This window comes from Pungitius pungitius, chromosome 15 (assembly GCF_949316345.1).
Source record: "Pungitius pungitius chromosome 15, fPunPun2.1, whole genome shotgun sequence".
Classification (NCBI taxonomy): domain Eukaryota; kingdom Metazoa; phylum Chordata; class Actinopteri; order Perciformes; family Gasterosteidae; genus Pungitius; species Pungitius pungitius.
In genome coordinates this window covers 14,965,695-14,988,275 of record NC_084914.1, presented here as the reverse complement: position 1 = coordinate 14,988,275, position 22,581 = coordinate 14,965,695, and the positions used below count along the sequence as shown (strand labels likewise).

Genomic DNA, 22,581 nt, shown 5'->3' with positions numbered 1-22,581 from the left:
ACATTCTGATAAAAGTCCTTGCCACACTTCCATCTGCTCCAGTCACTCTATTCTGGCTCATCTCTCAGCCTTTTGGAATTCAATAGTTGTTACTTGGAGTGAAACAGCAAGATACAAGGCCCTTAATGGGTCCAAGTTAAAAGCTTGGCTCATGTAGAGCACCAGAAGTTAAAAGCTTACATAGAGTTATCATAATAGGCCACCCTCAACGTCAGCCAAGTCGTCTTTTTGAAGCGGGCCTAATTTCCCATGATGATGATGATGATCGGCCGGACAACATGCTCAGAAACAATTAGCGCTGGTCGCTGAAGTGGACACTTTCCCCCAGTCAGGCACGAGGGCCAGGGCATAAATAAGTCTCCTTGCCAGCCATTGCCAAGCGACAGCTAATGACTCTCATTAATATGCAAAACAGCAGCCATTTCTCTCTCCTTCTGTGTATGTGTGTGTGTACGTGGTTCCTCATTTTGTGCACTTGCTCCATCCAGTACAAAGTGACCAGCTCAAGGAAATTTCTAATTGCAAGTCAATTATGTCATAGAGCCCGTTTGGATGTTCATTTGTATGCAAATGTGGGGGCTGCTGGGATCAGAGAGGGGAGCGGGCATCAGACAACATGGAGGGCAGGAGGACTCGCTGAGGACAGCCGGGCGATTTAATGTTGTTGTTGTTTGCTTTTCTATTTTTGCTTGTGGGTCCTCTCTTTTTGTTTATTGACACAGAGAGCTGGTGCGGATCATCACCTCTGCAAACCGGTAGTGGACTTCAGTTGCACTAAACTGTGGCAGTCTATTAGATTTGGATTAAGCTACATTGCAAGCTACATGGTGAGCTTCTATCCCGTTACAATTTGAATTTTTCCAGACATGTGCAGACATTACATGTAAATCTGTGATACTTGGAGGTTGTAAATAACAATATTATTTTCCACACTACAATATATTACAATGCATTAGTCCCCTTGGCTGAGCATAATGTTGCATTGACACGGGAGATGCTCAAACTGCAGGCAAAGGCAGTTGTTGCTCATATGTGACTGTGAAAGGTTTGTTTCTTTTCACAAGCTTGTGAACAACACAATTCTCATGGATCGGATCTTCCACATGTGACACTAGTCGGGATCTGGGTCCGCACCTACACACACTTCTGAAGTAGCATTTATTGCTTCAGACAAAATTTGGTGGCTTCAACTGAATGACACTTTCAAAATGAAGCCGTGTTCGCTGACTCCAGCCGGCGTCCATTTTTGCTGCAGCATGCTGCGTGTGTCGTCTTTACGTGCGGGTCGGGTCGTGTGACCTCCACCAGTTCTCTAAGGAAGGTTCAGACCAACATGTGACCCTGAATAATTCATTTTGTTGATTGATTGTTGAAACCTTATCATATTGACACAAAAGATGTTCCAAATAAGAACTCCTGTAAGAACAGAAGTGTATGTACTTCAACTCTTTTTCAACAAATTGACTTTTATTCAGCATTAAAGTCCAAAAAGAGGGGTCAAATTCCCCATCCTAAAGTTTCCTCAGCTTTTTTTTAGCAGTGGACTCGTGGAGTGGAACGGAGAGCTCATCATTTCATCAGGCTATCATCCTGACGGTGCGTACCAGGGGTTTAGCAGAGTGGGCTGGTCCCAGTAAATGATTCCCAGATCCATCATTCTGCTGTGATCTGATCTGATCCTCTCTGCTGTTGATTAGATGCTTATTGGAGCGAGGAGTGAAGACATCAATATAAAGAGGGGGGGTACAGGGTGAGAGGAAGACGGAAGGGAGGAAGTTGTAGAGGGAGGGGGGATGGAGAGGGGATGTCAGGACGTACATGGAGAGAGAGGGGAGAAAAAGGAAGGGATGGAAGAGGAAGAGAGGACACCCTCTAGTGGACATCTTTATTGTGACCTGTTTTTGGTGACCTGTAACTGTATCTAAATGTGTAAACACTTCTCCCTATGAATGCATACTGTATGTGTGTGTGCGCGAGTTGGTGTGCGCACCCAACGTTGCCGCTTCATCAATAGCGGTAGAATATCCTGGGTGACATTGAGCAGTCATTACCGCAGCCATCAGCAGTTAATGAACGGATGGAGTCCACAGCTTTACCACTAAATTCATTATCCCTGTATTGGACTTGACGGTGCAGATTAATAATTGGTTTGTCACACAGATATTTTGGATGATTAATACGGGTATTGATTAAGAAGAGGAGGCGGTGGTGAGAGTGTGTGTGAGTGTGTGAGTGTTGATCTGAGGGAAAAGTGCTCTCAGCAGCAGCGGTGGGCTGGAAGTCAATGGTTGGTGGTTAAAGAGAGCGATCAGAGCATCACTGCAGCCCAACTTAATCAAAACTGTGGTGTGTACCCTAGTGTCTGTGTGCCACCTTGCTAAGTCTCTCTATATCTGTTTCGGTTAAGAAAAATCATTGGCAGAACTCATTTCTATTGTTTACTTTCACTTCCTGGACTGTGTTTCCCTTTCTTTGTGGCAATCTTTACACTGAAGTTCAAGCCATTGGATGGTCCAACTTTAATGGAAGTAGTCCATCAACAAAACATGGTTTGAATGTGATGATATGGACTTTATATTGAAATTCTACTTAGGTTTATAGTACTTTGACCAACAGTACTATATATATATATATATATATACAGTATATATATATATATATTATATTATATATATATTATATATTATATTATTATTATTTATCAACAAACGGCAACTCTGCTTGATTTAATATTAGCGGCCATGTTTTCAGAATTACCTTGAAGTGAAAGTTTAACTTGTGATAGCGACACAGTGGTGCAGCGGTGAGCTCTTTTCTCACACAGAAGGAAGGGTCCCTGGTGTGAGTCCTCTCACCAGTTCGGGGCTTTCCATGTACACCTGGCATTTACTGTTTATGCTGGCATGTTTATATTTTTCTTATCTCCATAACCAGATTGTGAAAAGAAAAAAGAAGAAAAGGCAACGATAGAAGATTCACACATCAGATGCATTGTGGTTATAAATATAACATTTAAATAAATATATACAATCATTTTCAAGCAGGCTTTGGTTGAGTGCAGGTAAAAAGTGTTTGTGTGTGTGGGTGTGTGTGGGTAACCATGTTTTGGACTCTCAGAGGAGACGTCTTGTTGTCTATCTACTGGGCTCAGATGCATTGCTATTGAACAGCCATGTACTGGATATATAGATCCACCAAGTATATAGATAAGCCATATATTATGGGAGACGGGGGCCCACATGCATAGATTCACCCTGTGAGCGTATGGATCGACTGCAGGCAGGTTTACTGCACATTATCTGCATCCGTACTGAACGGCGGCTCTAAAATTTGTTCGTAAAATTGACATTTGATTCTTTAGTCCCCTTCCCCTCAGGCACTAGAGACCATGAGCATTAAAGAATGTAATTTATCTGTCGGAGGGTACAAACACATGCAAAGTTGCGGATTTTGGCTGAAGGTTTAAAAGATGAGGCTTTCATTGACTTTGATAAATGCTAATAGTTCAATTTGAACAAATATGCCCCTTTTGCAAAATACAAATGTCACAAAATAGATAACCAAATGAAAAAATATAAAGAAGGCATAATGCGTTCATACAATCCCAGACGTTTGAATAGATGGATTTACAAGTGTAAAGGATTGATATCTAAAAATTGGACTTCTGGAGTGGAAATTGTAAATGCCTCTTAGTCACAAACGGATGGAAGTTATCTCCTTTTTCTGGCAGAATGGGGGATTAAAATAACAGTCAGTATAGAGTTATCATTGTATTCACCATACACCCCCCCCCCCCCCCAACCATCTAACATTATCCATCAACAATGCTCCCACCTCTCCTACTTTCTGATTAACACACACGGAACATGCTGCTTTGATACATCCATCCAGACGTCGTCATCATCATCAGCATCTGTGGAGATGATAAAGTGACGCCGGGCTTTGGTTGTGGCAGAGAGACGGAGAGGAGGCCTCCCTCTCAGATTAAAGAAAGCCTCGGTTTCCGTAGGGACAATGGGGAGGAATTACCATATGAATATGACCACTGCACCCCGGCCCCTTAAGACCATCAATCTCCGCACGCCGAGTCCCGCAACGCCAGATAACCCCCTGGATATCCCCTCTTAACCTCAATTTCTCAGGATGTATTAAGAGATGGTCGCCACAGAGAGGAGGAGGAGGAGGAGGGAGTAGTTTGCACCCGCTGCCATTTTTCTCCCTCCGTCCCAACCTAAAAGAAGTTATAACGCAATTAATCTTGTCCCACAAGGGGGAAAAAAACATATGGCAGCTAAGTGAATTTTACATGAAGATCCTCCCTCTACTTACCCTCTTTTCTCCTGTATCACAGCATCTATCACTCGGGAATCGTGGCGTGATGAAGTGGGCGGTGTATGTGAAACTTTTTGTGATATGGAGTTTTTTCTTCAAAATAATAATGTGTAAGACATTGAAGCTACTTTATTTTGATTTGTGTGTCACTTGGTGGGAAGCAGGAGAAAACTATGACTCAACATTGAATATTTCTCTGGGTTTCCACGTGGAACAGGCGCGTCCAGTGGACTCAATGGAGCTGTTTTATTTTCTACTCTTGGACACAATGGGGACGAGAATGATGGGGGACGTACACCAAAAAAGGGTGTTGATAGGAAAAAATATATATTAGCGCAACGTTTAATATGTACCTTTAAATTTACTGTAAGGAACTTTCTTGTTTATTGTGGCAGTCCTTCGAAAGCTACTTTACAGTAGACGGGTCCCTCCAGAGGGCCCAGTAATGCGGCCAGGCGTCGGTGCTTTTTGGACAGGATGTAGTAACCTGCTTGATTTCTGACCGAGTGGGAATTAGCATAGACAACTTTATAGGAATAGTCTCTGTAATGTCCTATAGAGGCGTCAGTATTACACTTCAGACAGATTCTTTGTTAAAAGTTCCTCGTGATGTTGTTAGACATCAATGTCAATATGTCAAATGTTGTAAAACACGCTTTTATCACCTTTACACAGAGAAAGATCATCTTCGAAAACTAGAACCAGCGGTTGCTGGTCCCAAACTACAAAGTCATTATGAAAGATAATTTCAGCCCTCATACTTTGAATGTTTTATCTCTGCTCCTGGAAAAAAAAATCTTGTATATTTTTACAGCCTAAAATCTCCTTGAAGCTTCTACTTGTATCATCGCTGGGAAGTCATGTTCCGGGTAATAGGCTCAAATACTTTATTTCTAATGTTTTTCTGTGATATATTTTGATTCCAGTAGTGTAAAATATTTGAAAGAACGTTCAACCTGCGCGCGTGTGTTTGCGTGCATGTCTGTGTGTGTGTGTGTGTGTGTGTGTGTTCGTCAGATTTGTGAGTGGGTGTTGCAGGATGTACGGCGGACTAAACACATCCTGCTCTCCAGGTGTCAGCTGTTCACGCCGCACTGGGCATTAACAGGTCAGACTGCAACAACACCTCGCTGACATCATGGAGCTCAAGCGCTGTGAACAATGGAAGTGTGATAGCAGCACCTTTTTTTCACTTTAACCTCTCTAATTTCCTTATTGTGTCAGGTGTGGTATTCAAAAGGTCCCAGTAAAACAAAAATAGTCGTGTCCTTTTTGTTTGCAGTTCAGTTGAGGTGATTTCTAGACGAAAACTTGTGTCATGTGAGAAGGTACAATTATCCGGGGCGTAGAAAAGTGTCGACGGGTGGGTAAAATGTTGCCTTTGTGTATTTCTGCAGACCACGGGGATATGGAGAATGTTGATATTCTCAACCTGAAATACATTGGATCCATTTGTTCACATCAAAATCAGTTCAATCAGGAGAGACTCGTTCTGCAAATAGACCCCATTATTACGTATGAAACAGAATTATAGTCTTTGGCGATTTGGACTCCATCCTCGAACAGGATAATCGGGGGAGGCGATACAGTACGGCTCCTCCAGAATTCCCCCCCTAGAGTCCAGACACTGGTGGTGGTGGTGGTGGTGACGCCAGAAAGTTGTAGTGGCTGATGCCACCTGTTGTTAGACCGGAGGTGCCTGGGGTGGAGGAGGGTTGTGTCTGGTCCGACCTGAAATGACAGCTGACAGGACCCGCCAAGATCACTCCTTAAATAGTTTGACAGCAATGCTATGATTGGTCACCCGACCCATAGCCGCTTCTGGTTGGTTGTTTGTTACTGGTGGAAACCACCCTCCCCCGCCCCCTTCGCTGTTTGCAAACAGCTAAGACGCCAGCCCTATTGACCCACCGTGAAAGGGGAGTCTTCCTTCCAGAACTATCGCTTAAGCTTTACTAAACCACTAGTTTGTTTTAGGTTCCTTATGGTCCGTGTTATAATGACCCCCCCCCCTCCCCAGGATGCCCCTGAACTGATGTCAAATAATGGTCGTACTTTTGTGGGGTCCAGAGTGAGTTGCTACAGGAAGTGGACACCCCCCTATTGCATTATCTGTTGATTTGATTTTTCTAGTTATGTTTATGGAACCGGCATATGTTTCTGTGCTTGGATTGATTATACTGTATATTATATATCTATGATTAGGTGAGAACAAGGGGTGCCCACACAGGCACTGAGGTCACCTAACGGGTCCTTGTACAGGAAGTGTAGCGGGAGGGGTTATTCGCGGGTTTGGAGAAAAATGTAGAGAAGAAGGAAGAAGAGGAAAACAAGTGTACCTGTAAACTGGCGCTGGTGCACACTTCTACCACTGTCCGTTAAGTAATAAATGATTCATCGAACTCAACGCACGCCTGGATGTCACGTTTGTCCAAGTGTGCTACACTTTAACATTCAACCCCCCATTTAGGACTGATAAGCAGTATACACAATTAATAAAAGATTGTATCCAGCTGTTAGCAGATACAATCATTTATTAATGTCTTCATCAGTACCTATAACTGGAATGGATTTGGGGAATAAATAATGGCAATATGGTGAAAAAACTGTTGTAATAACAAAAAATATGCCCTCACATGAATAGGTTTTATTAATAAAGACCTAGAATATACATGCTTTATAGTGCCCACAAATGATGATTTTGGGATTGAAATCATTATGTTTTATTGAAAACGAAAATATGTGCAGTATTTTAAATCTTTAATTGCAGATTTAAAAAAAATTAAGGGATTTTACTTTTGTTTTTATCTATATATTTTTACTACATCCATGGCAAATCCCTTTTTTTCATTCATCTTTTAATAAATAAAAATACAAATGAAAAAAAAAAAGTGAAACGGTGTCCCTTAAAGTGCGGATCATGGTATCAAAGCCAAAAGCCAACCATTTTGTAAATTGCTCCACTTTAAAAAGTCTTCTCAACGTTGCTGCACTAAAAGAGCAACAGGAATACAACGCAAAAGAAAAAGGTCAAATAATTATTGAATATGATCGACTTCTCCATTTGTCAAGCAGATGTAGCGACAGATAACATAATGTACATGTCAGAGGGAGAGAGGGACTGAGGAAGAGGGGAAGAGAGACGCGGGGGAGACAGTGATGTAGATGCATCCACCTTTGGGTGGGAGAGGGAGAGAGAGAGAACACAGGTGTAATACATTTCTGGTGTCTATATTTCATGTTGAAAATTGGCTGGTACATCCAAGCGGTTTGATCTATGAGGGCCGTCGTCTCAAGAAAAAACCTTAGTAAATGTGTAATTTCTCCCTTGATGGAACACAGGCGAAAGGCTATTCTTCTTCTTATCCCCCCTCTCTCCCCTTCTTTCTCTCTCTCTTTCTCTTTCAGCTTCTTTCCACGCTCCCCTCCCCCCCCCCCCCCCCCTTCATGCTCCTTGATGTCTCCATTTCATTACCAGGCCTCCATCTATCAACCTTTCTCATTTTTTTTTGTAAAGACTGACTTTCCTCACACAGTTTTGGACAGGGACGCTGTGATTGTGGTTGTATATCTGCACCATGGTCAGCACAACTGTGAGTGTGTGTGTGTCGCGGCACACCTCTCTGTGTCCATGAGTGTGCACCGTCTTGCACGAATGGATCCACTTATGTGTGTTTTTGAACCTCTTCCATGGCCGATGTCCTCAGATGTCTTTGCTTACACTCAGACGGGCGTGCCTGTGTGGACTGTCCATGCACATGCATATATCTGTGTGCATGGATGCCTTTTTTGTCTCTCTGTGCGCAGAGGTCAGTCAGATCAGCAGCGTCATCCCTGAGCAGCCTGAAATAGAGACAGAGCAGCAGCATTATAATGTAAAAAAGAAAAAAAGCTGTTGAGAATAAATGGGGCGGAGGGCTGAACGGCGCCGCACTACTGATGTGTAAAAGATAAAGAAGGTCTCAGCATTGATCTACGAGCGCGGCGGCAACTGAGGGGAGGATGCGAAGTGAGGGCGAAAAAAGAAGGAAAGAAAATAGAGGAAGGGAACGGAAAACAGTATGCAGCCCATGTTGAAAAGGTGCAAGGGTCACAAAGCGGCAGAGATCTGAAATAGTTTCACTAGGACAGGATTCAGGATTCACAAAAAAAGGAGAGGAGGTTGTTTTAACTCTGGAGGCAAAAAGCAACGTTGAAAGAATATATAGAAAAAATAATTTTAAAAAACGTTAAAAAAGTGAAGGCTTCAGACCAATCCAAACTCAGATGGAATGAACAATTCCCAAACATATTAAATATAATACTTGCATAACATATGTATTAGATGTGTTTGATGATATTTGAAATTAAAACAAAGTCCCCATTAGTTATTTGTTCCTGAACATTTGTCAGAAGATAACCTAAGGGTTGGACTTGGAAGTGACATTTACAGCAGAAGCCCCTTCATTTAGATTCAAACCTACATGAAAAGCATTGAGTGGAGGAATCAGAATACTGCAACACGCCAATCAAGAGCTAAATGCATTCAGTGGTAAATGGTAAATGACCAAAAACTATGAGAGATCCCATTAGAATGAAGCTGCTGCTGCTGGGTGGTGATCGTACTACTAATAATGTGGGATCAGTTGTCTCTATCAGCGGTGGGCTGGGCAGGCCTTTTAATCATGGTCTAAGGGGTGCCGAGCCTCTCTATCATCATTGAACTGTGTCCAGGGCTAATTGTGGCTATATTTCACTGTCCCCGTGGCTCGCACACCGCAACGATCCACACACACACACAGACACACACACGCGGCCCCCCAACACAAAGTACTGATGGGGTTGGGGACAAGAAAACAGATATACCCATGTTCAGTTCAACGTAAGAGCACAAGTACACACCATCGAGGAAGAAAGGGAGCGATGTTCCATTGCTTACAGGCGAAAGTGCACTTCAGCTTTAGTAGAATAAAACCCCTTTAACTGTCATTTTGCTCATGTTCTGTAAATCGATATGGAGAGATTTTGAAATAGACTTGTAAATGATGGGGAATCATATGTCCAAGAATGTTTCACATTGTATAATCACAGTCTAAGATTCGTTTTCATGGTAATACTTTTAAGACTAATTACTTCCAAGTGCATCTACTTTGCAGTGTTTTTGATCGGTTGATTAAGTTCTTTCAAATGGGAGGCTTTTAATGTGAAGAGTCAGTGCAGGAAGACATCTGTGGTTTAAAAGTACGGTTGAGTTTGGATGAGCAACATCTGCAGCATATTAAAAAGTCAAGAGATGGGAAAGCAAAGAGACATCTCTCTAAAGTGTGTCTCTAATTCTAAGTTGTCTTGGCATTTGAAAATTTATGACGTTTTTTAGCAGTCAATCTGCTGTTAATAAACACGTCCTGCAGATCTTTCACAATAAAAGCCCTCCAGGGAGGCCCATAAAAACCTGGAAAGCTTTTAATGTGAAACAGATTGAGGAACAGCAGCAGCAGCAGCAGCAGGTTAACACAGCAAAAGGCAGCTGGACAGGCTCAAAACTGGCTTCTAGCTAAAATATGATCAAATATACAGGTGGCACTGGCTTGAATAATGGCCGGCCTGAAACTAAAGCGCTCACTTAATTTAAGCTCAATCAAGGATACCTCAAACGGCACCACTTATCCAGAAACGTGACGCTCATGCACACACACAAACACACACATGCATAGTGTTCATATATAAAGAGAGAAAGGATGTTTGTCTTTTTTCCTAATTAACTTTCTGCCTTCCACTCACCTCGACACCTTTGGGTCACCTCTGCTGCAGAACATTTGAATTCAAGTTAACAAACTTAACAACACTAAGACTGAATAGGGAGGTGGGTGTGGGGGGAAGATACTGCTGGGATTCTTCCTCCCTTACCTTCCTTACCTGAATCACACATTTCCTTCATTCATCTCTATTAAGCTCTTCATATTCCTTCCTCTCTTCCATTTTTGTTGGAAAAAACAAGAAGCCATTTTCATGAATTTGGCTTAATGGACTGGGTGGTTTCACTAACATGCAGCGATGGATTGGCACCTAGACTGAAAGTGCTTCCCTCTGCCCCAAACTGGTCAATAAACAAATGTGTCCCATATTAATTTACACACACACACAGACAACCACACACACAACCACACGTGGAGTGTTTCGACTTGTTTGTGGAAGCCAAAGCGTATTTGCGGCATGTTAATGTACAACGCTCTCAAGTCAGGAGTGGTTTCCCATAGTCATTAAACAACAATTTGGCAAGTGTGAAAGCATTACTCTCTCATCATGTTTACTTAACCTTGAGAAAGGATCAGGATTTGTTGCTCGCACTAGTACACATGCATGCTGTAGTACTTTTCAATTGTCAAAATGCTTGGATTCGACAAAGCGGTTCAAATCAAGAGTTGTCCTGAGGAAATAAATGATGGGGTCTCTAACAGCACATGGTTTGTATTGTAAAGCAGATGCGGCGAACCAGTGAGAGCACACCAGGGCAGGAACGTACCTGGGGCAGTGTGTGCATATCCGATAACTCTCCCACATCTCTGCATTGTCGGACGTGGCTCTCTGTGGTTTCCAAGGAAGCTGCGGTGAGCTCACAGATGTGTATTGGTGTCCGTGGCCGTGTTTATAATGCATGTGCACGTACTGTATGTGTACATATTAGAGGGCATTTAAACGCCTCCGTGTGGATCTAATTTCAAAAACACCCCCTAACCCATTTACACAATGGAGAAGCGTACACTTAGCCGAGGCACCTGATGCCAAAAACACTGAGCCAACATGGAACGGATCATCTGAAAAGCCACATAACAGTGTTAGTAAAGGAACTGTGCTCAACAGCTCTCAGTGAGAAGGAAGCGATAGCAAGAAGGGGGGTCACATCACAGACATTGTAACAGGAATAACAGTCTACATATATGGTAGAATGTAGCTCCGTAAGCCTGCGGTAATGTACGGTGTTGCTTTTAGTTAAGTACTAAAATCAGCATGCTGAAAACACTTCAAATCAAAATGTTGACCTTATGATGGCGGCAAAAGTTATGGGGTTACCAACTTAACTTTTATTCAGTCTGTAAAAAAAGGTATCTCTCACAATCTCCGTCCCATCCCAATGTTGTTGAGATTTGGTCTGAACCAGTAGTGGAGAAACAAACAGACATTGCAATCCTAGAAACTAACATCAACTAAATATCAATGGGCATCTTGGACATTTTAATTTGTCCAACCAATACTGATGCTAGTTCTGTTTGGAGTAAAGTTGTTGGTCCTTCTTTGACCTTAGTTTGGATCCTTCAGCTTTGAGCTTTTATAGATTTTGCTCCACATAAGAATGACTAGATAATGAATTATTTTGTGCTGTTTGAATAGATCCTTCAGTGCACCACCTAATCATGTATTGAGTTTTAAAATCACAATGAAATCCCCACTTAAATTATCTTGGAGATTGTGCCCTAGTCTCGGCCCTAACCTGCCCTCGATCAGGTGAGAGTTTCTATTGCAGCACCAGCGTACGCAGAGGGGGGTGCAGCTCTTGGGGCGGGTCATTGATGGGAGGTACGTCCCCAGATTAATCCTCAATCAGGGTGATATGTTCCCAGCCCCGCTCACAGGAGCACGGCTGTGTTGAGTTGCCAATAAGGGTAGCGGCATAACAGGAGCTGCACCCTGGCCTCTCTGTGTGTGCCCGGCTCATAGCCTGAGCAGAACGCTCACCATCGGGCGGTAAGTTGAGACGTCACTTTGTTCGACCCTGTAGAGAAGTGATATTGAAATCAACCCCTGGCTAATGACCACATTTCTGTCCTAGGCAAAGAAGGAAAACCCAGGACGCTTTAAGTTGTTTTTTGGATGTGTGTTTGATCCCGGTGGGACCGGCTGCAAGTGGACGACGTCTTAACCCAAGAACCCCACAATTGCTTTTATGTTTTCTAAATAAAGCCACGCTGACGGCGTGTTAACCCTCCCCCCCCCCCCCCCCCCCCTCCTAACTTTGTGTTTGGTTTGGACCCAGACGCCTCATAAGATGTTTGAGAAAAGTTTACCTGCGACAGTCCATGCGAACCGCTCCCTGGCTCCCTGCTCCCTCGCTCCCTTGCAGGAAGTTTTCAGTGGAGAGATGGATGGAGGCAATCCTTCCTCACCATCAACCACCTCGTTAGTCCCTCTCAGCCATAAAGCCGTCCCATCAGGCCACGTTGTCATAATTCACTTTGCGGCATTGATTTTAATCACAGCAAATGTAAACATACGTATTATCAATATCAATGCACAAAATAACGCTGTAATACGCAATTACCGAGTGGCATTGATTTTCATTCCCTCTCCCCTTTTCGCCTCTTTTTGTATGCCCTTCCTCCTCCCCCCTTCACTTCAATGTAATCATGGGAACGTCCTACTTTGAACTGATTTAATAAGGTTGCTATATATAAATTTATATAACAGGCTCTGGCTGAATATTATGGGGGTGATTTTCATAATTTTCAATGCGGGAATGAGAGAGTGAATGTTTAGCCTGGAGGGAGGTGAAACCAGGACAAAGCAGAAGAGATTTATTGTGGTGAACAGGAGGACACTGCAATCGCTTCATACAATTTACCCTCTTTTTACTGCTGTTTCACATTTTGACAATTTTGTAGTTGGCATTAATATGTGGAAAAAGAGGTGAAATGAGATATATCACTCAATTATATATGTGAATGTTTGAATCAGTTTTGCATCCCTCTCTCCATTGTTCCCTTTAATCTCGCCACTGTTGCAATTAGATAAAGGTACCAAATATGTGTAACTTGAGTTATGTCATGCACACAACCTTGTAAGGTCTCGTAAACCTCTGCAGATAGATAAGTAGTGACATTGCGTAACCTAGACTATGTTTTGTGCACAATGTTATGTACACTTCGTAGTGATGTTTTGTTTTAGCGTAGGACACTGGTCACCTGGGTTTAAGTCCTGTGTAAGAGAAACCCATCCATGTACTATCCAAATGAACATCCCCCCTTTGCTAACGTTATGTCTCTTTATACTACTGGACCTCACCTCCTCTTTTACTCCCAGCATCACCACGGTAATGTTGAGTGCCACAGTTTGACGTGTAGGGCCACTGACTTAGTCGCCATATTCTATTGAAAGTGACCTAGTGGTGGCACCTTGGACTCGCAATCACAGATTAGGGTCCCATCATTGACGTTAAGAGCTGATAATGTAACAATGGTGCTGTAGTCATACAAGTAGTGCACAGCGAGTTCTTTTAGCCTCATTTTCATCTCCACAGAGACTGATGTTTATTTGTCTTTATAGCCTGTGTGTTCTTCAGCCACTAAAGTCTCAGTATTTTAAGTTGTCTTTCAAAATAGATAGTAGTGTAATAGTGATTATTGTGATTGCAATTGAATGCACCACGCAAATCTTCACAGGTATAACAGTGCAGTTATAACTGTGCATTTAGTTCTTCATCTGACAAATCCGTTGGTTCAGGATTCTGTAGGCCTTTGCTTTGATGTGGTGGCATTACAGAGAAACAATGAAGGAAACAACACACACACACACACACACACACACACAGTCACACACTGAATCCACCTCTCACATGTTTCCAGGTGACACCGACTGGACTTGCACTGGATCAATCTGTCACCATTTGTCACTAACTGCCCTCCATTCTACCGTGAATCTGTCCTGTGTGTGTATGGCTGTGTTTTAGTCTCCGGCACTGTAAAATGACCTTTGACAGGTGTATTGAGGATACGGTCCCCATTCATACCCGAGTGCCTCCAGTAAAAGCCTGATTGTTACCTGTCTGTACATGAAACAGCTCGGAGAAGACGGGAGGACAAAGGAGTGCGCAGGTAAGCGAGCTCTGCAGTGAAGACGGGAGCGAAGACAAAGTCAAATTGGATAAAACAGGCGAGGCAAACCAAACCGATGGAGAAGCTGAAGAAGAAGTGGCGTTTTAAATATTTTGCCTAGAAAAATATGACCCTGCACGGGTGGTATAGGTGTAAAGGAAAAAAGAAGCAGGCTGAAAAAATGATTTACTACATAACAGATTCAGTTTTTACACGCCCGATACGTCTCTGCCTCGCTCACAGCATAGTCCCGCACTTACGGAATGTGCCTAATCCATAACCATAACGTCGGCGTGGCAGCAAAGACTTATATATCAAGACATTTTTCTCGGTATAATAATGGTCATTGGAGCTCACATATCATCAGGCCCACCGATCCCCTTGCAGATAAACAGATGCTTGTGTCACATCTCTGGTGCTTTACAAAATATGAGCCACGCAGAAACTGCGCAATGATTTCTTTATTGGCATCCTTATCCTCTATTCATAAATCACAACCGTGTTAATTTCTAATTTGTGCAAATGGCATGTGTATTAAAAAAGGTAAACACTAATTAACCATGCAATGATAAATGAGAGGACAGCTCACTCTCTTCTCGGCTGTTACACAACATCAAAAAGTGTATACGCAGCAGCCTGCTTTGTTCTCTGGTTTCATTCAGAACAGTTCTAATGAGGACAAACTGCTCCCCGGTTGAGCCACAATGGCTCCGCCGGTTCTGAAAAAGAACTAAAATGGCTGAATGGAAATGAGAGGGGCCGAGGAGGTCAGCCCTCTGCATCAATTCTCATATTGCCACACACACAGTAACACACATTCACACACGCAAATGACTATGGCACATTGAGGTGTCATGGACGCATAACGGTGACAGCAGCCATCTCTCTAACCATCGCTCTCCTCTAATATCATCATTTGAATCTCTCTCTCCCATCTCTTAACATTATCATCTGAATAGCCAGCACGTGGTGGGATGTTCGACCGGGGGATCAAATTGAAAAAATATATTAGGAAAAGTGGACAAACTGACCGGCAACCTTATTAGCATATCCCTGTACTTTATAGCATATATCGATACAGGGAAATATGTACATGTCGTTTTGCCAATTACCAGCTTCAACAAATGTAAATGTTGATAATAAAGCATGTATTCATTCTGTTTTGTTACAAAAGTTAAATCTATGTTATACGTTTTATTTTGAAAACTGGAAATTGTCAGGTGACAGGAACCAGGAAGTGAGTCGGCTCAGAACTGCCTTTTGTAGTAGTTGTTTTTTCTCTATTCAGTTGAGTCTGCCTGCATTCTATTCCTTTTGATAGCATCGTTGGTATGTATTGAATTGTTTTATTGCTCAGATTATATTTGTGTGATGTTTATGACAAGACAATACATTTCGTTTGTGTTTATTATGTCTTTTGTGTGTTTTAGTTTTACTCTATCTCTATGTCAATAAACCTGTGGACAACGAAGGACCGTCTTCAGAGTGGTGATGTGGGGAAAGAGTTCATCTAACTGCCTAGGTGTATCGGAACACATATACCGAGGGCGGCATAGTAAAACAACGCTTTCTAGCGGGAAGATAACGCAGCCAACTGAGGGACGCTGCTAACAACGTCATCACACGCAACCAGTGGATGACCATCACAGCGGTGTCTAAACAGAGGTACGTCAATAGACAACGCCATGTCCGAGAAAGCAGCTTCATTAAAGACGCGGTCCCGCGCTACATGTTCTGCTACATACTCAAGTGTAACATCAACGGGGTCTGCTGCTGCAAAAGCGAGAGCGAGAGCCGAGGCAGCAAAGGCACGCATGTCCTACGCCAAAGAGGAAATGAGCCTGAAGCTAGAAAAAGCTAAGCTAGAGGCCTCAATAGAAATGCTCAATTACAAGAAAGAGACAGCTGCAGCCATAGCTGAGGCCGAAGCCCTTGAAGCTGCGGTAGAGGCAAATAGCGAAAGACAAACTTTGATGTCAAATTTGGACTTGAGTTCTTTGGAAGCTGCACAACGCACAGAACAATACGTGATTGACCAAGCTGAATCAGCAAACACAGACGCTCAGCTGCTTGATGATGGTGTTATAGCAAAAAGAGAGCAAAGCCCTAACTACCAAACTCCAACGTCATCTATCAAACCTGAAGCAGACTCATTCCATCCAGCTCAAGCCAATCTAGCTTCCCATCATACACATGGTCACAATGCAGCTTCTCAACCAACTCGCCTCACCTCACAGCAGCCTTACATCTACAAAGATGAGAAGGTCGACACGACACACAATGTTCGGTTCCATCACAATGCCACTCCTGAGCAAGGTCTTAGACGTCAAAACGACCAAGGTCATCCTGCTCCTAAATCCTACCCCACATCTTCAAACACCAATAATGAAAACTCCAACATTAGCGACTTTGTAAGATATTTTGCTCGTCGTGAGCTTGTGGCAACAGTTCAATTCAACGACAGACCTCAGAACTACAGAGCCTGGAAACGTTCTTTTCAAAACGCAACCAGAGGTTTGGACCTGACACCAAGCGAGGAAATGGATCTCCTATTCAAGTGGCTCGGCAAAGAGTCATCAGAACACGTCGAGCACATAAGAGCAATACACATCAACCATCCAGCAGCAGGCTTGGCTATGATATGGGACAGACACGAACAATCATATGGTTCCGCGGAAGTAATAGAAGATGCTCTGTTCAAACGTATTGACGCCTTTCCAAAAATAACAAATCGAGATTATTCAAAACTAACAAAGTTGAGTGATCTTTTGATGGAACTAGAGTCAGCCAAAGCAGAAGGAGACCTACCCGGCCTCTCTTTCCTCGATACAGCAAGAGGCGTCAACCCAATTGTACAGAAGCTCCCCTTTGGTCTGCAGGAAAAGTGGGCGTCAGTTGGGGCATCCTACAAGCAGCAATATCACGTGTCATATCCCCCCTTTGCCTGCTTCGTAAACTTTGTTAGCCATGAAGCCAGTGTCAAAAACGACCCAAGTTTCAACTTTGTCTCTTACTCAGACATGTCCCCCAGGACAGAGAAAACTTGGAGGCCAAACAGACAACGTGAAGTCTCTGTTCACAAAACAGAGATATTTCCAAAAGACACCTCCGGTCCTAGGGAACTCTCAACGAAATTCGCCGACTGTGAAAAACGGTGTCCAATCCATAAAAAACCTCACCCCATACGCAAATGCCGTGCATTCAGAGAAAAGCCCATTGACGACCGTAAGACATTCTTAGAAGAGAATAACATCTGTTTCAAATGCTGCGCTTCATCATCTCACATTGCAAGGAACTGCACATTTAATGTTAGATGCTATGAATGCAAAAGTGAAAAACACCACACAGCGCTTCACCCTGGACCTGCACCTTGGGTTGAAGGCACAGACTCTGCTCCAGAGCATGGCGGGGAGGAGGATAGCTCTCCACAACCCCATGTTGCCACCAAATGTACAGATGTCTGTGGCGGAGACATGACGGGCCGATCCTGCTCTAAAGTATCCCTCGTGAAAGTGTATCCAACCGGCCACGCTGACAAAGCGGTGAAAATGTATGTGATTCTGGACGAACAGAGCAACAGATCACTAGTTCGTTCACAGTTCTTCGAAATCTTCAATGACCAAAGTCCAAGTGCTCCGTACTCATTGAAAACATGTGCTGGAGTAAAGAAAGCAACAGGAAGAAGGGCCAGTGGCTACATTGTGGAATCTTTGGATAAGACTGTCAGCATCCCACTACCCAGCCTCATAGAATGTGATGACATTCCAAACAACAGAGAGGAGATTCCAACTCCTAACGCAGCTTTTCATCACGCACACCTGAAGTCCGTTGCACACCTCATCCCAGAGATCGACCCACAGGCCCAAATTATGCTTCTCTTAGGTAGGGATATTCTCAGAGTCCATAAGGTCCGCAAACAGGTCAATGGCTCACACAACCTACCGTATGCTCAGAAGTTGGATCTGGGATGGGTCATCGTAGGCAATGTGTGTTTAGGTCGCGTTCACAAGCCACCAACAGTCAGTGCCTTCTACACTAACACCACGGAACGGGGACGCCCTACTCTTTTTGACCCGTGTCCTAACGTGTTCCATGTGAAGGAAAGTTATGGTGACACCCAGGACACAAACCACCTCCAACCACATCCTGAGGAGATATCAAACTCTGACGTTGACAGCCTAGGACATAACATATTCAAGCAGACCAAAGACGACAACAACATGGCTCCATCTATCCAAGACCTCTCCTTCATGAAAATAATGAAAGGAGGACTAACAAAAGATGCAAACAACAGTTGGGTAGCTCCATTACCCTTTAAATGCCCACGTCAACGGCTCCCCAATAACAGGCCACAGGCATTGAACCGTCTCAAGTCGCTCAAGCGCAACTTTGAAAAGAAACCTGAAATGAGAGACCACTTTCTCAATTTCATGGACAAGATGTTCAAGAACGGTCACGCAGAGTTGGCCCCTTCTCCCAGTGAGGGTGGAGAACAGTGGTACCTGCCAATTTTTGGTGTGTACCATCCAAGAAAACCAAATCAAATCCGAGTGGTCTTCGATTCCAGCGCCCAGTACAATGGTGTGTCGCTCAACGACGTGCTGTTGACTGGCCCTGACCTGAACAACACGCTGCTCGGTGTGCTGATGCGCTTTAGAAAGGAAGCAATCGCCTTTACAACGGACATAGAACAGATGTTCTATTGTTTTTCAGTAAGAGAAGACGATAGGAACTTCTTACGTTTTCTATGGTTCCAAGATAACGACCCCTCCAAAGACATTGTGGAGTACCGAATGACAGTCCACGTCTTTGGAAATAGCCCTTCACCCGCAGTAGCGATTCATGGACTGCACCAGTCTGTTCAGGTCAGTGAGCACCACATTGACCCTGACGTGCAACGCTTCGTAATGGGTGACTTCTATGTAGACGATGGATTGAAGTCCCTACCCACTGTCGAAGCTGCAGTCAACTTGCTGAAAAAAACACAGGATATTCTCTCCAAATGAAACCTACGGCTTCACAAGATCGCAGCGAACAACAAAAAGGTCATGGAGGCCTTTCCGGCTGAAGATCGTGCAAAAGACCTTAAAGACCTGGACCTCAGCGCAGATGCGCTGCCGATGCAGCGTAGTCTTGGGATCAATTGGGACCTCCAGACCGACTGCTTCCAATTCAGCGTCTCTGATTAGATGAAACCCTACACTCGTCGGGGTGTCTTGTCCACAATCAACAGCCTCTACGATCCTTTAGGGTTTGTAGCGCCAGTCACTATACAAGGCAAGGCTATTCTGAGAGAGCTCACAACTGAGAAAAGTGACTGGAACTCTCCTTTGCCTCAAGAAATGGAGGAATTATGGACATCTTGGAGAACATCTTTGAAAGAACTGTCCCAGCTTTCTATTCCCAGAGCCTACACTACAACTTCACCTGCAACAGCCGTCAAAAGGGAATTGTGCGTATTTTCTGACGCATCCACGAAAGCTATCGCCGCTGTGGCATATCTAAAAGTCACTGACTCTGCTGGAAATAACCATGTTGGATTTGTAATGGGCAAAGCCAAGCTGGCCCCCCGTCCTGAGCAAACAATTCCAAGACTGGAACTTTGCGCAGCAGTGCTTGGAGTGGAGTTAGCAGACCTAATCTTGGCAGAGTTAGACCTTCAGCTCGATGCTACAACCTTCCACTCAGACAGCAAGGTAGTCCTTGGCTACATTTCTAATGAAACCAGGCGCTTTTATGTGTATGTAAGTAACCGGGTATTACGTATCCGAAGATCTTCTCATCCAGATCAATGGCGCTATGTGTCAACAGAACAGAACCCCGCAGATCACGCTACACGTTCTGTCGTTGCAGAACGTTTGAACGACACAAACTGGCTCAGCGGACCCAAATCTCTGTACACACCGGAGACAAGTACCTCAGAGAGCACCCATGAGCTTGTAGACCCGGATTCAGACGCAGAAATTCGCCCTCTGGTATCCACTTTGAGCACTACAACAACATCCAAGCAGCTCGGTTCTCAACGATTCTCAAAGTTCTCATCCTGGAAGTCGCTAACTCGGGCCATTATTCGCCTCATACACATAGCCCGTCTTTTCAACCGGACTTTGAAGAACAGCCCTTGTAAGGGCTGGCATCACTGCAAAACAGGATACACCGTTGAGGAGTCTGATCAAGCGTCGCACATCATCATTCAAGCAGTACAGGAGGAAGTCTACAGTCAAGAGATCAAATGTATCCAAAAACATGAGCAGATCCCTAAAGGTAGTCCTCTCAAAAATCTGGATCCTTTCATTGATGCACTCGGCCTTCTGAGAGTCGGAGGTCGCCTCCACAAGGCAAACCTTGATCAGAGCCAAAAGACTCCAGTGATCATTCCTGGCAAACATCAGGTTGCAACCTTGCTCATCAAGCATCACCACGAACAAATTTATCACCAAGGCCGTCTGTTTACAGAGGGAGCCGTCCGTACAGCTGGCTTTTGGATAGTTGGTGGTAAAAGAAAAGTGAGTAACATCATTCACCAGTGTATAACCTGCAGAAGGCTTAGAGCCCCACTTACTATTCAAAAGATGCCCAGTCTTCCAGCGGACCGTCTCTCAACAGAACCTCCCTTCACAAATGTTGGGCTTGATGTGTTCGGCCCTTGGAGTGTCTCTTCACGTAGAACAAGAGGAGGCCACTCACACAGTAAACGATGGGCCGTAATCTTCACGTGCATGAGTGTACGAGCGGTTCATATTGAAGTCATAGAATCCCTTGACACTTCCAGTTTCATCAACGCGCTAAGGCGCTTTCTTGCTGTGCGCGCCCTGTCAAACACATCCGCTCAGACCGTGGCACCAACTTCGTAGGTGCTTGCCGGGAGTTGAAAATACCCTCAAACATTGACAACACAACTGTGAAGACTTACTTGTCAGGTCAAGGTTGCTCTTGGACCTTTAACCCTCCGCACGCCTCCCATTTTGGGGGTTCGTGGGAAAGAATGATTGGTCTTGCAAGAAGAATCCTGGACTCCATGTTCCTTCAGCTGAAGAACAAACTTACCCATGAGGTGCTGGTGACTTTCATGGCAGAAGTTACAGCCATTATAAATGGCAGACCTCTTGTTCCTGTGACAACCGACTCTAAGGATTCGTTTATGCTCACTCCAGCTGCCCTTCTCACTCAAAAAAGTGAATGTCTTGACTGCTCCTACCGGAGAGTTTGGAGTTTCAGACCTCTACAAGCGCCAGTGGCGGCAGGTACAGCACCTGTCTAACACCTTCTGGGACAGATGGCGAAAGCAATTCCTCCCAACCCTACAGGCACGCAAGAAGTGGCATTCCACTCATCCAAACATCAACCCAGGAAGTGTTGTTATCCTCAAGGATAGTCAAGTACCAAGAAATGAATGGCCTCTTGGACTGGTAACACAGACTTTCCCTAGCGAAGACGGGAAGGTGCGAAAGGTCGAGATCAAGGTCACACGAACAGGAGTGACCAAACTCTTTCTTAAGCCTGTTTCAGAGATAGTGCTTCTTCTCCCCCCAGAGGCCCAGTGAAGCAAACTGTCTAGGATTTATTGGGTGGCGTGTATTCACGCCAGGCGGGGAGTGTTTTGTTACAAAAGTTAAATCTATGTTATACGTTTTATTTTGAAAACTGGAAATTGTCAGGTGACAGGAACCAGGAAGTGAGTCGGCTCAGAACTGCCTTTTGTAGTAGTTGTTTTTTCTCTATTCAGTTGAGTCTGCCTGCATTCTATTCCTTTTGATAGCATCGTTGGTATGTATTGAATTGTTTTATTGCTCAGATTATATTTGTGTGATGTTTATGACAAGACAATACATTTCGTTTGTGTTTATTATGTCTTTTGTGTGTTTTAGTTTTACTCTATCTCTATGTCAATAAACCTGTGGACAACGAAGGACCGTCTTCAGAGTGGTGATGTGGGGAAAGAGTTCATCTAACTGCCTAGGTGTATCGGAACACATATACCGAGGGCGGCATACATTCTTTATTTTGACTGTGGGACTTCGGCTGACATGGGACCTAACATGGTTTAGTTTGCAGAAACTGCAAGCGCGACATAGGGATTGATAAGGACTTGCTAGAAAAATTAAAATTTCCCCCAATATCATCCCAATAAAAGTATGAAAGATTTGTCTGTAATATTCGTTTTTTGTATTTCCCTTCCACCTTTGATTGAGTTTCTCCTTTTCTAATATGCTGGGGAAACAGCGCCCACCCATCAGTGGTGAGAGGTGGTATTGCACTGCTACAGGTACAGGAGCACCGCGGATGCATTTTTCCGGAGAAATGCCTGGAAAAGTTGTCGTGTACGTGGTTTGGTGACAGTTCTTAAAGTTCTTAAACCAATAAACCCGCAGTGTGTGCCACTTCAACTAAAACAGCTAGCAAA

At 43.9% G+C, this 22,581-nt stretch overlaps 1 protein-coding gene across 1 annotated transcript; it reads left to right on the top strand.

Moving 5' to 3' along the window:
- Positions 1-15,340: 15,340 nt before the first annotated feature.
- Positions 15,341-22,230, top strand: LOC119209869 (uncharacterized). The gene is made up of 3 exons (XM_037459482.2): positions 15,341-15,506; positions 15,608-21,944; positions 22,046-22,230. Exon 2 carries the CDS (start codon positions 15,863-15,865, stop codon positions 19,181-19,183), a length of 3,321 nt encoding a protein of 1,106 aa, XP_037315379.1. The 5' UTR covers positions 15,341-15,506; positions 15,608-15,862; the 3' UTR covers positions 19,184-21,944; positions 22,046-22,230.
- Positions 22,231-22,581: the final 351 nt, after the last annotated feature.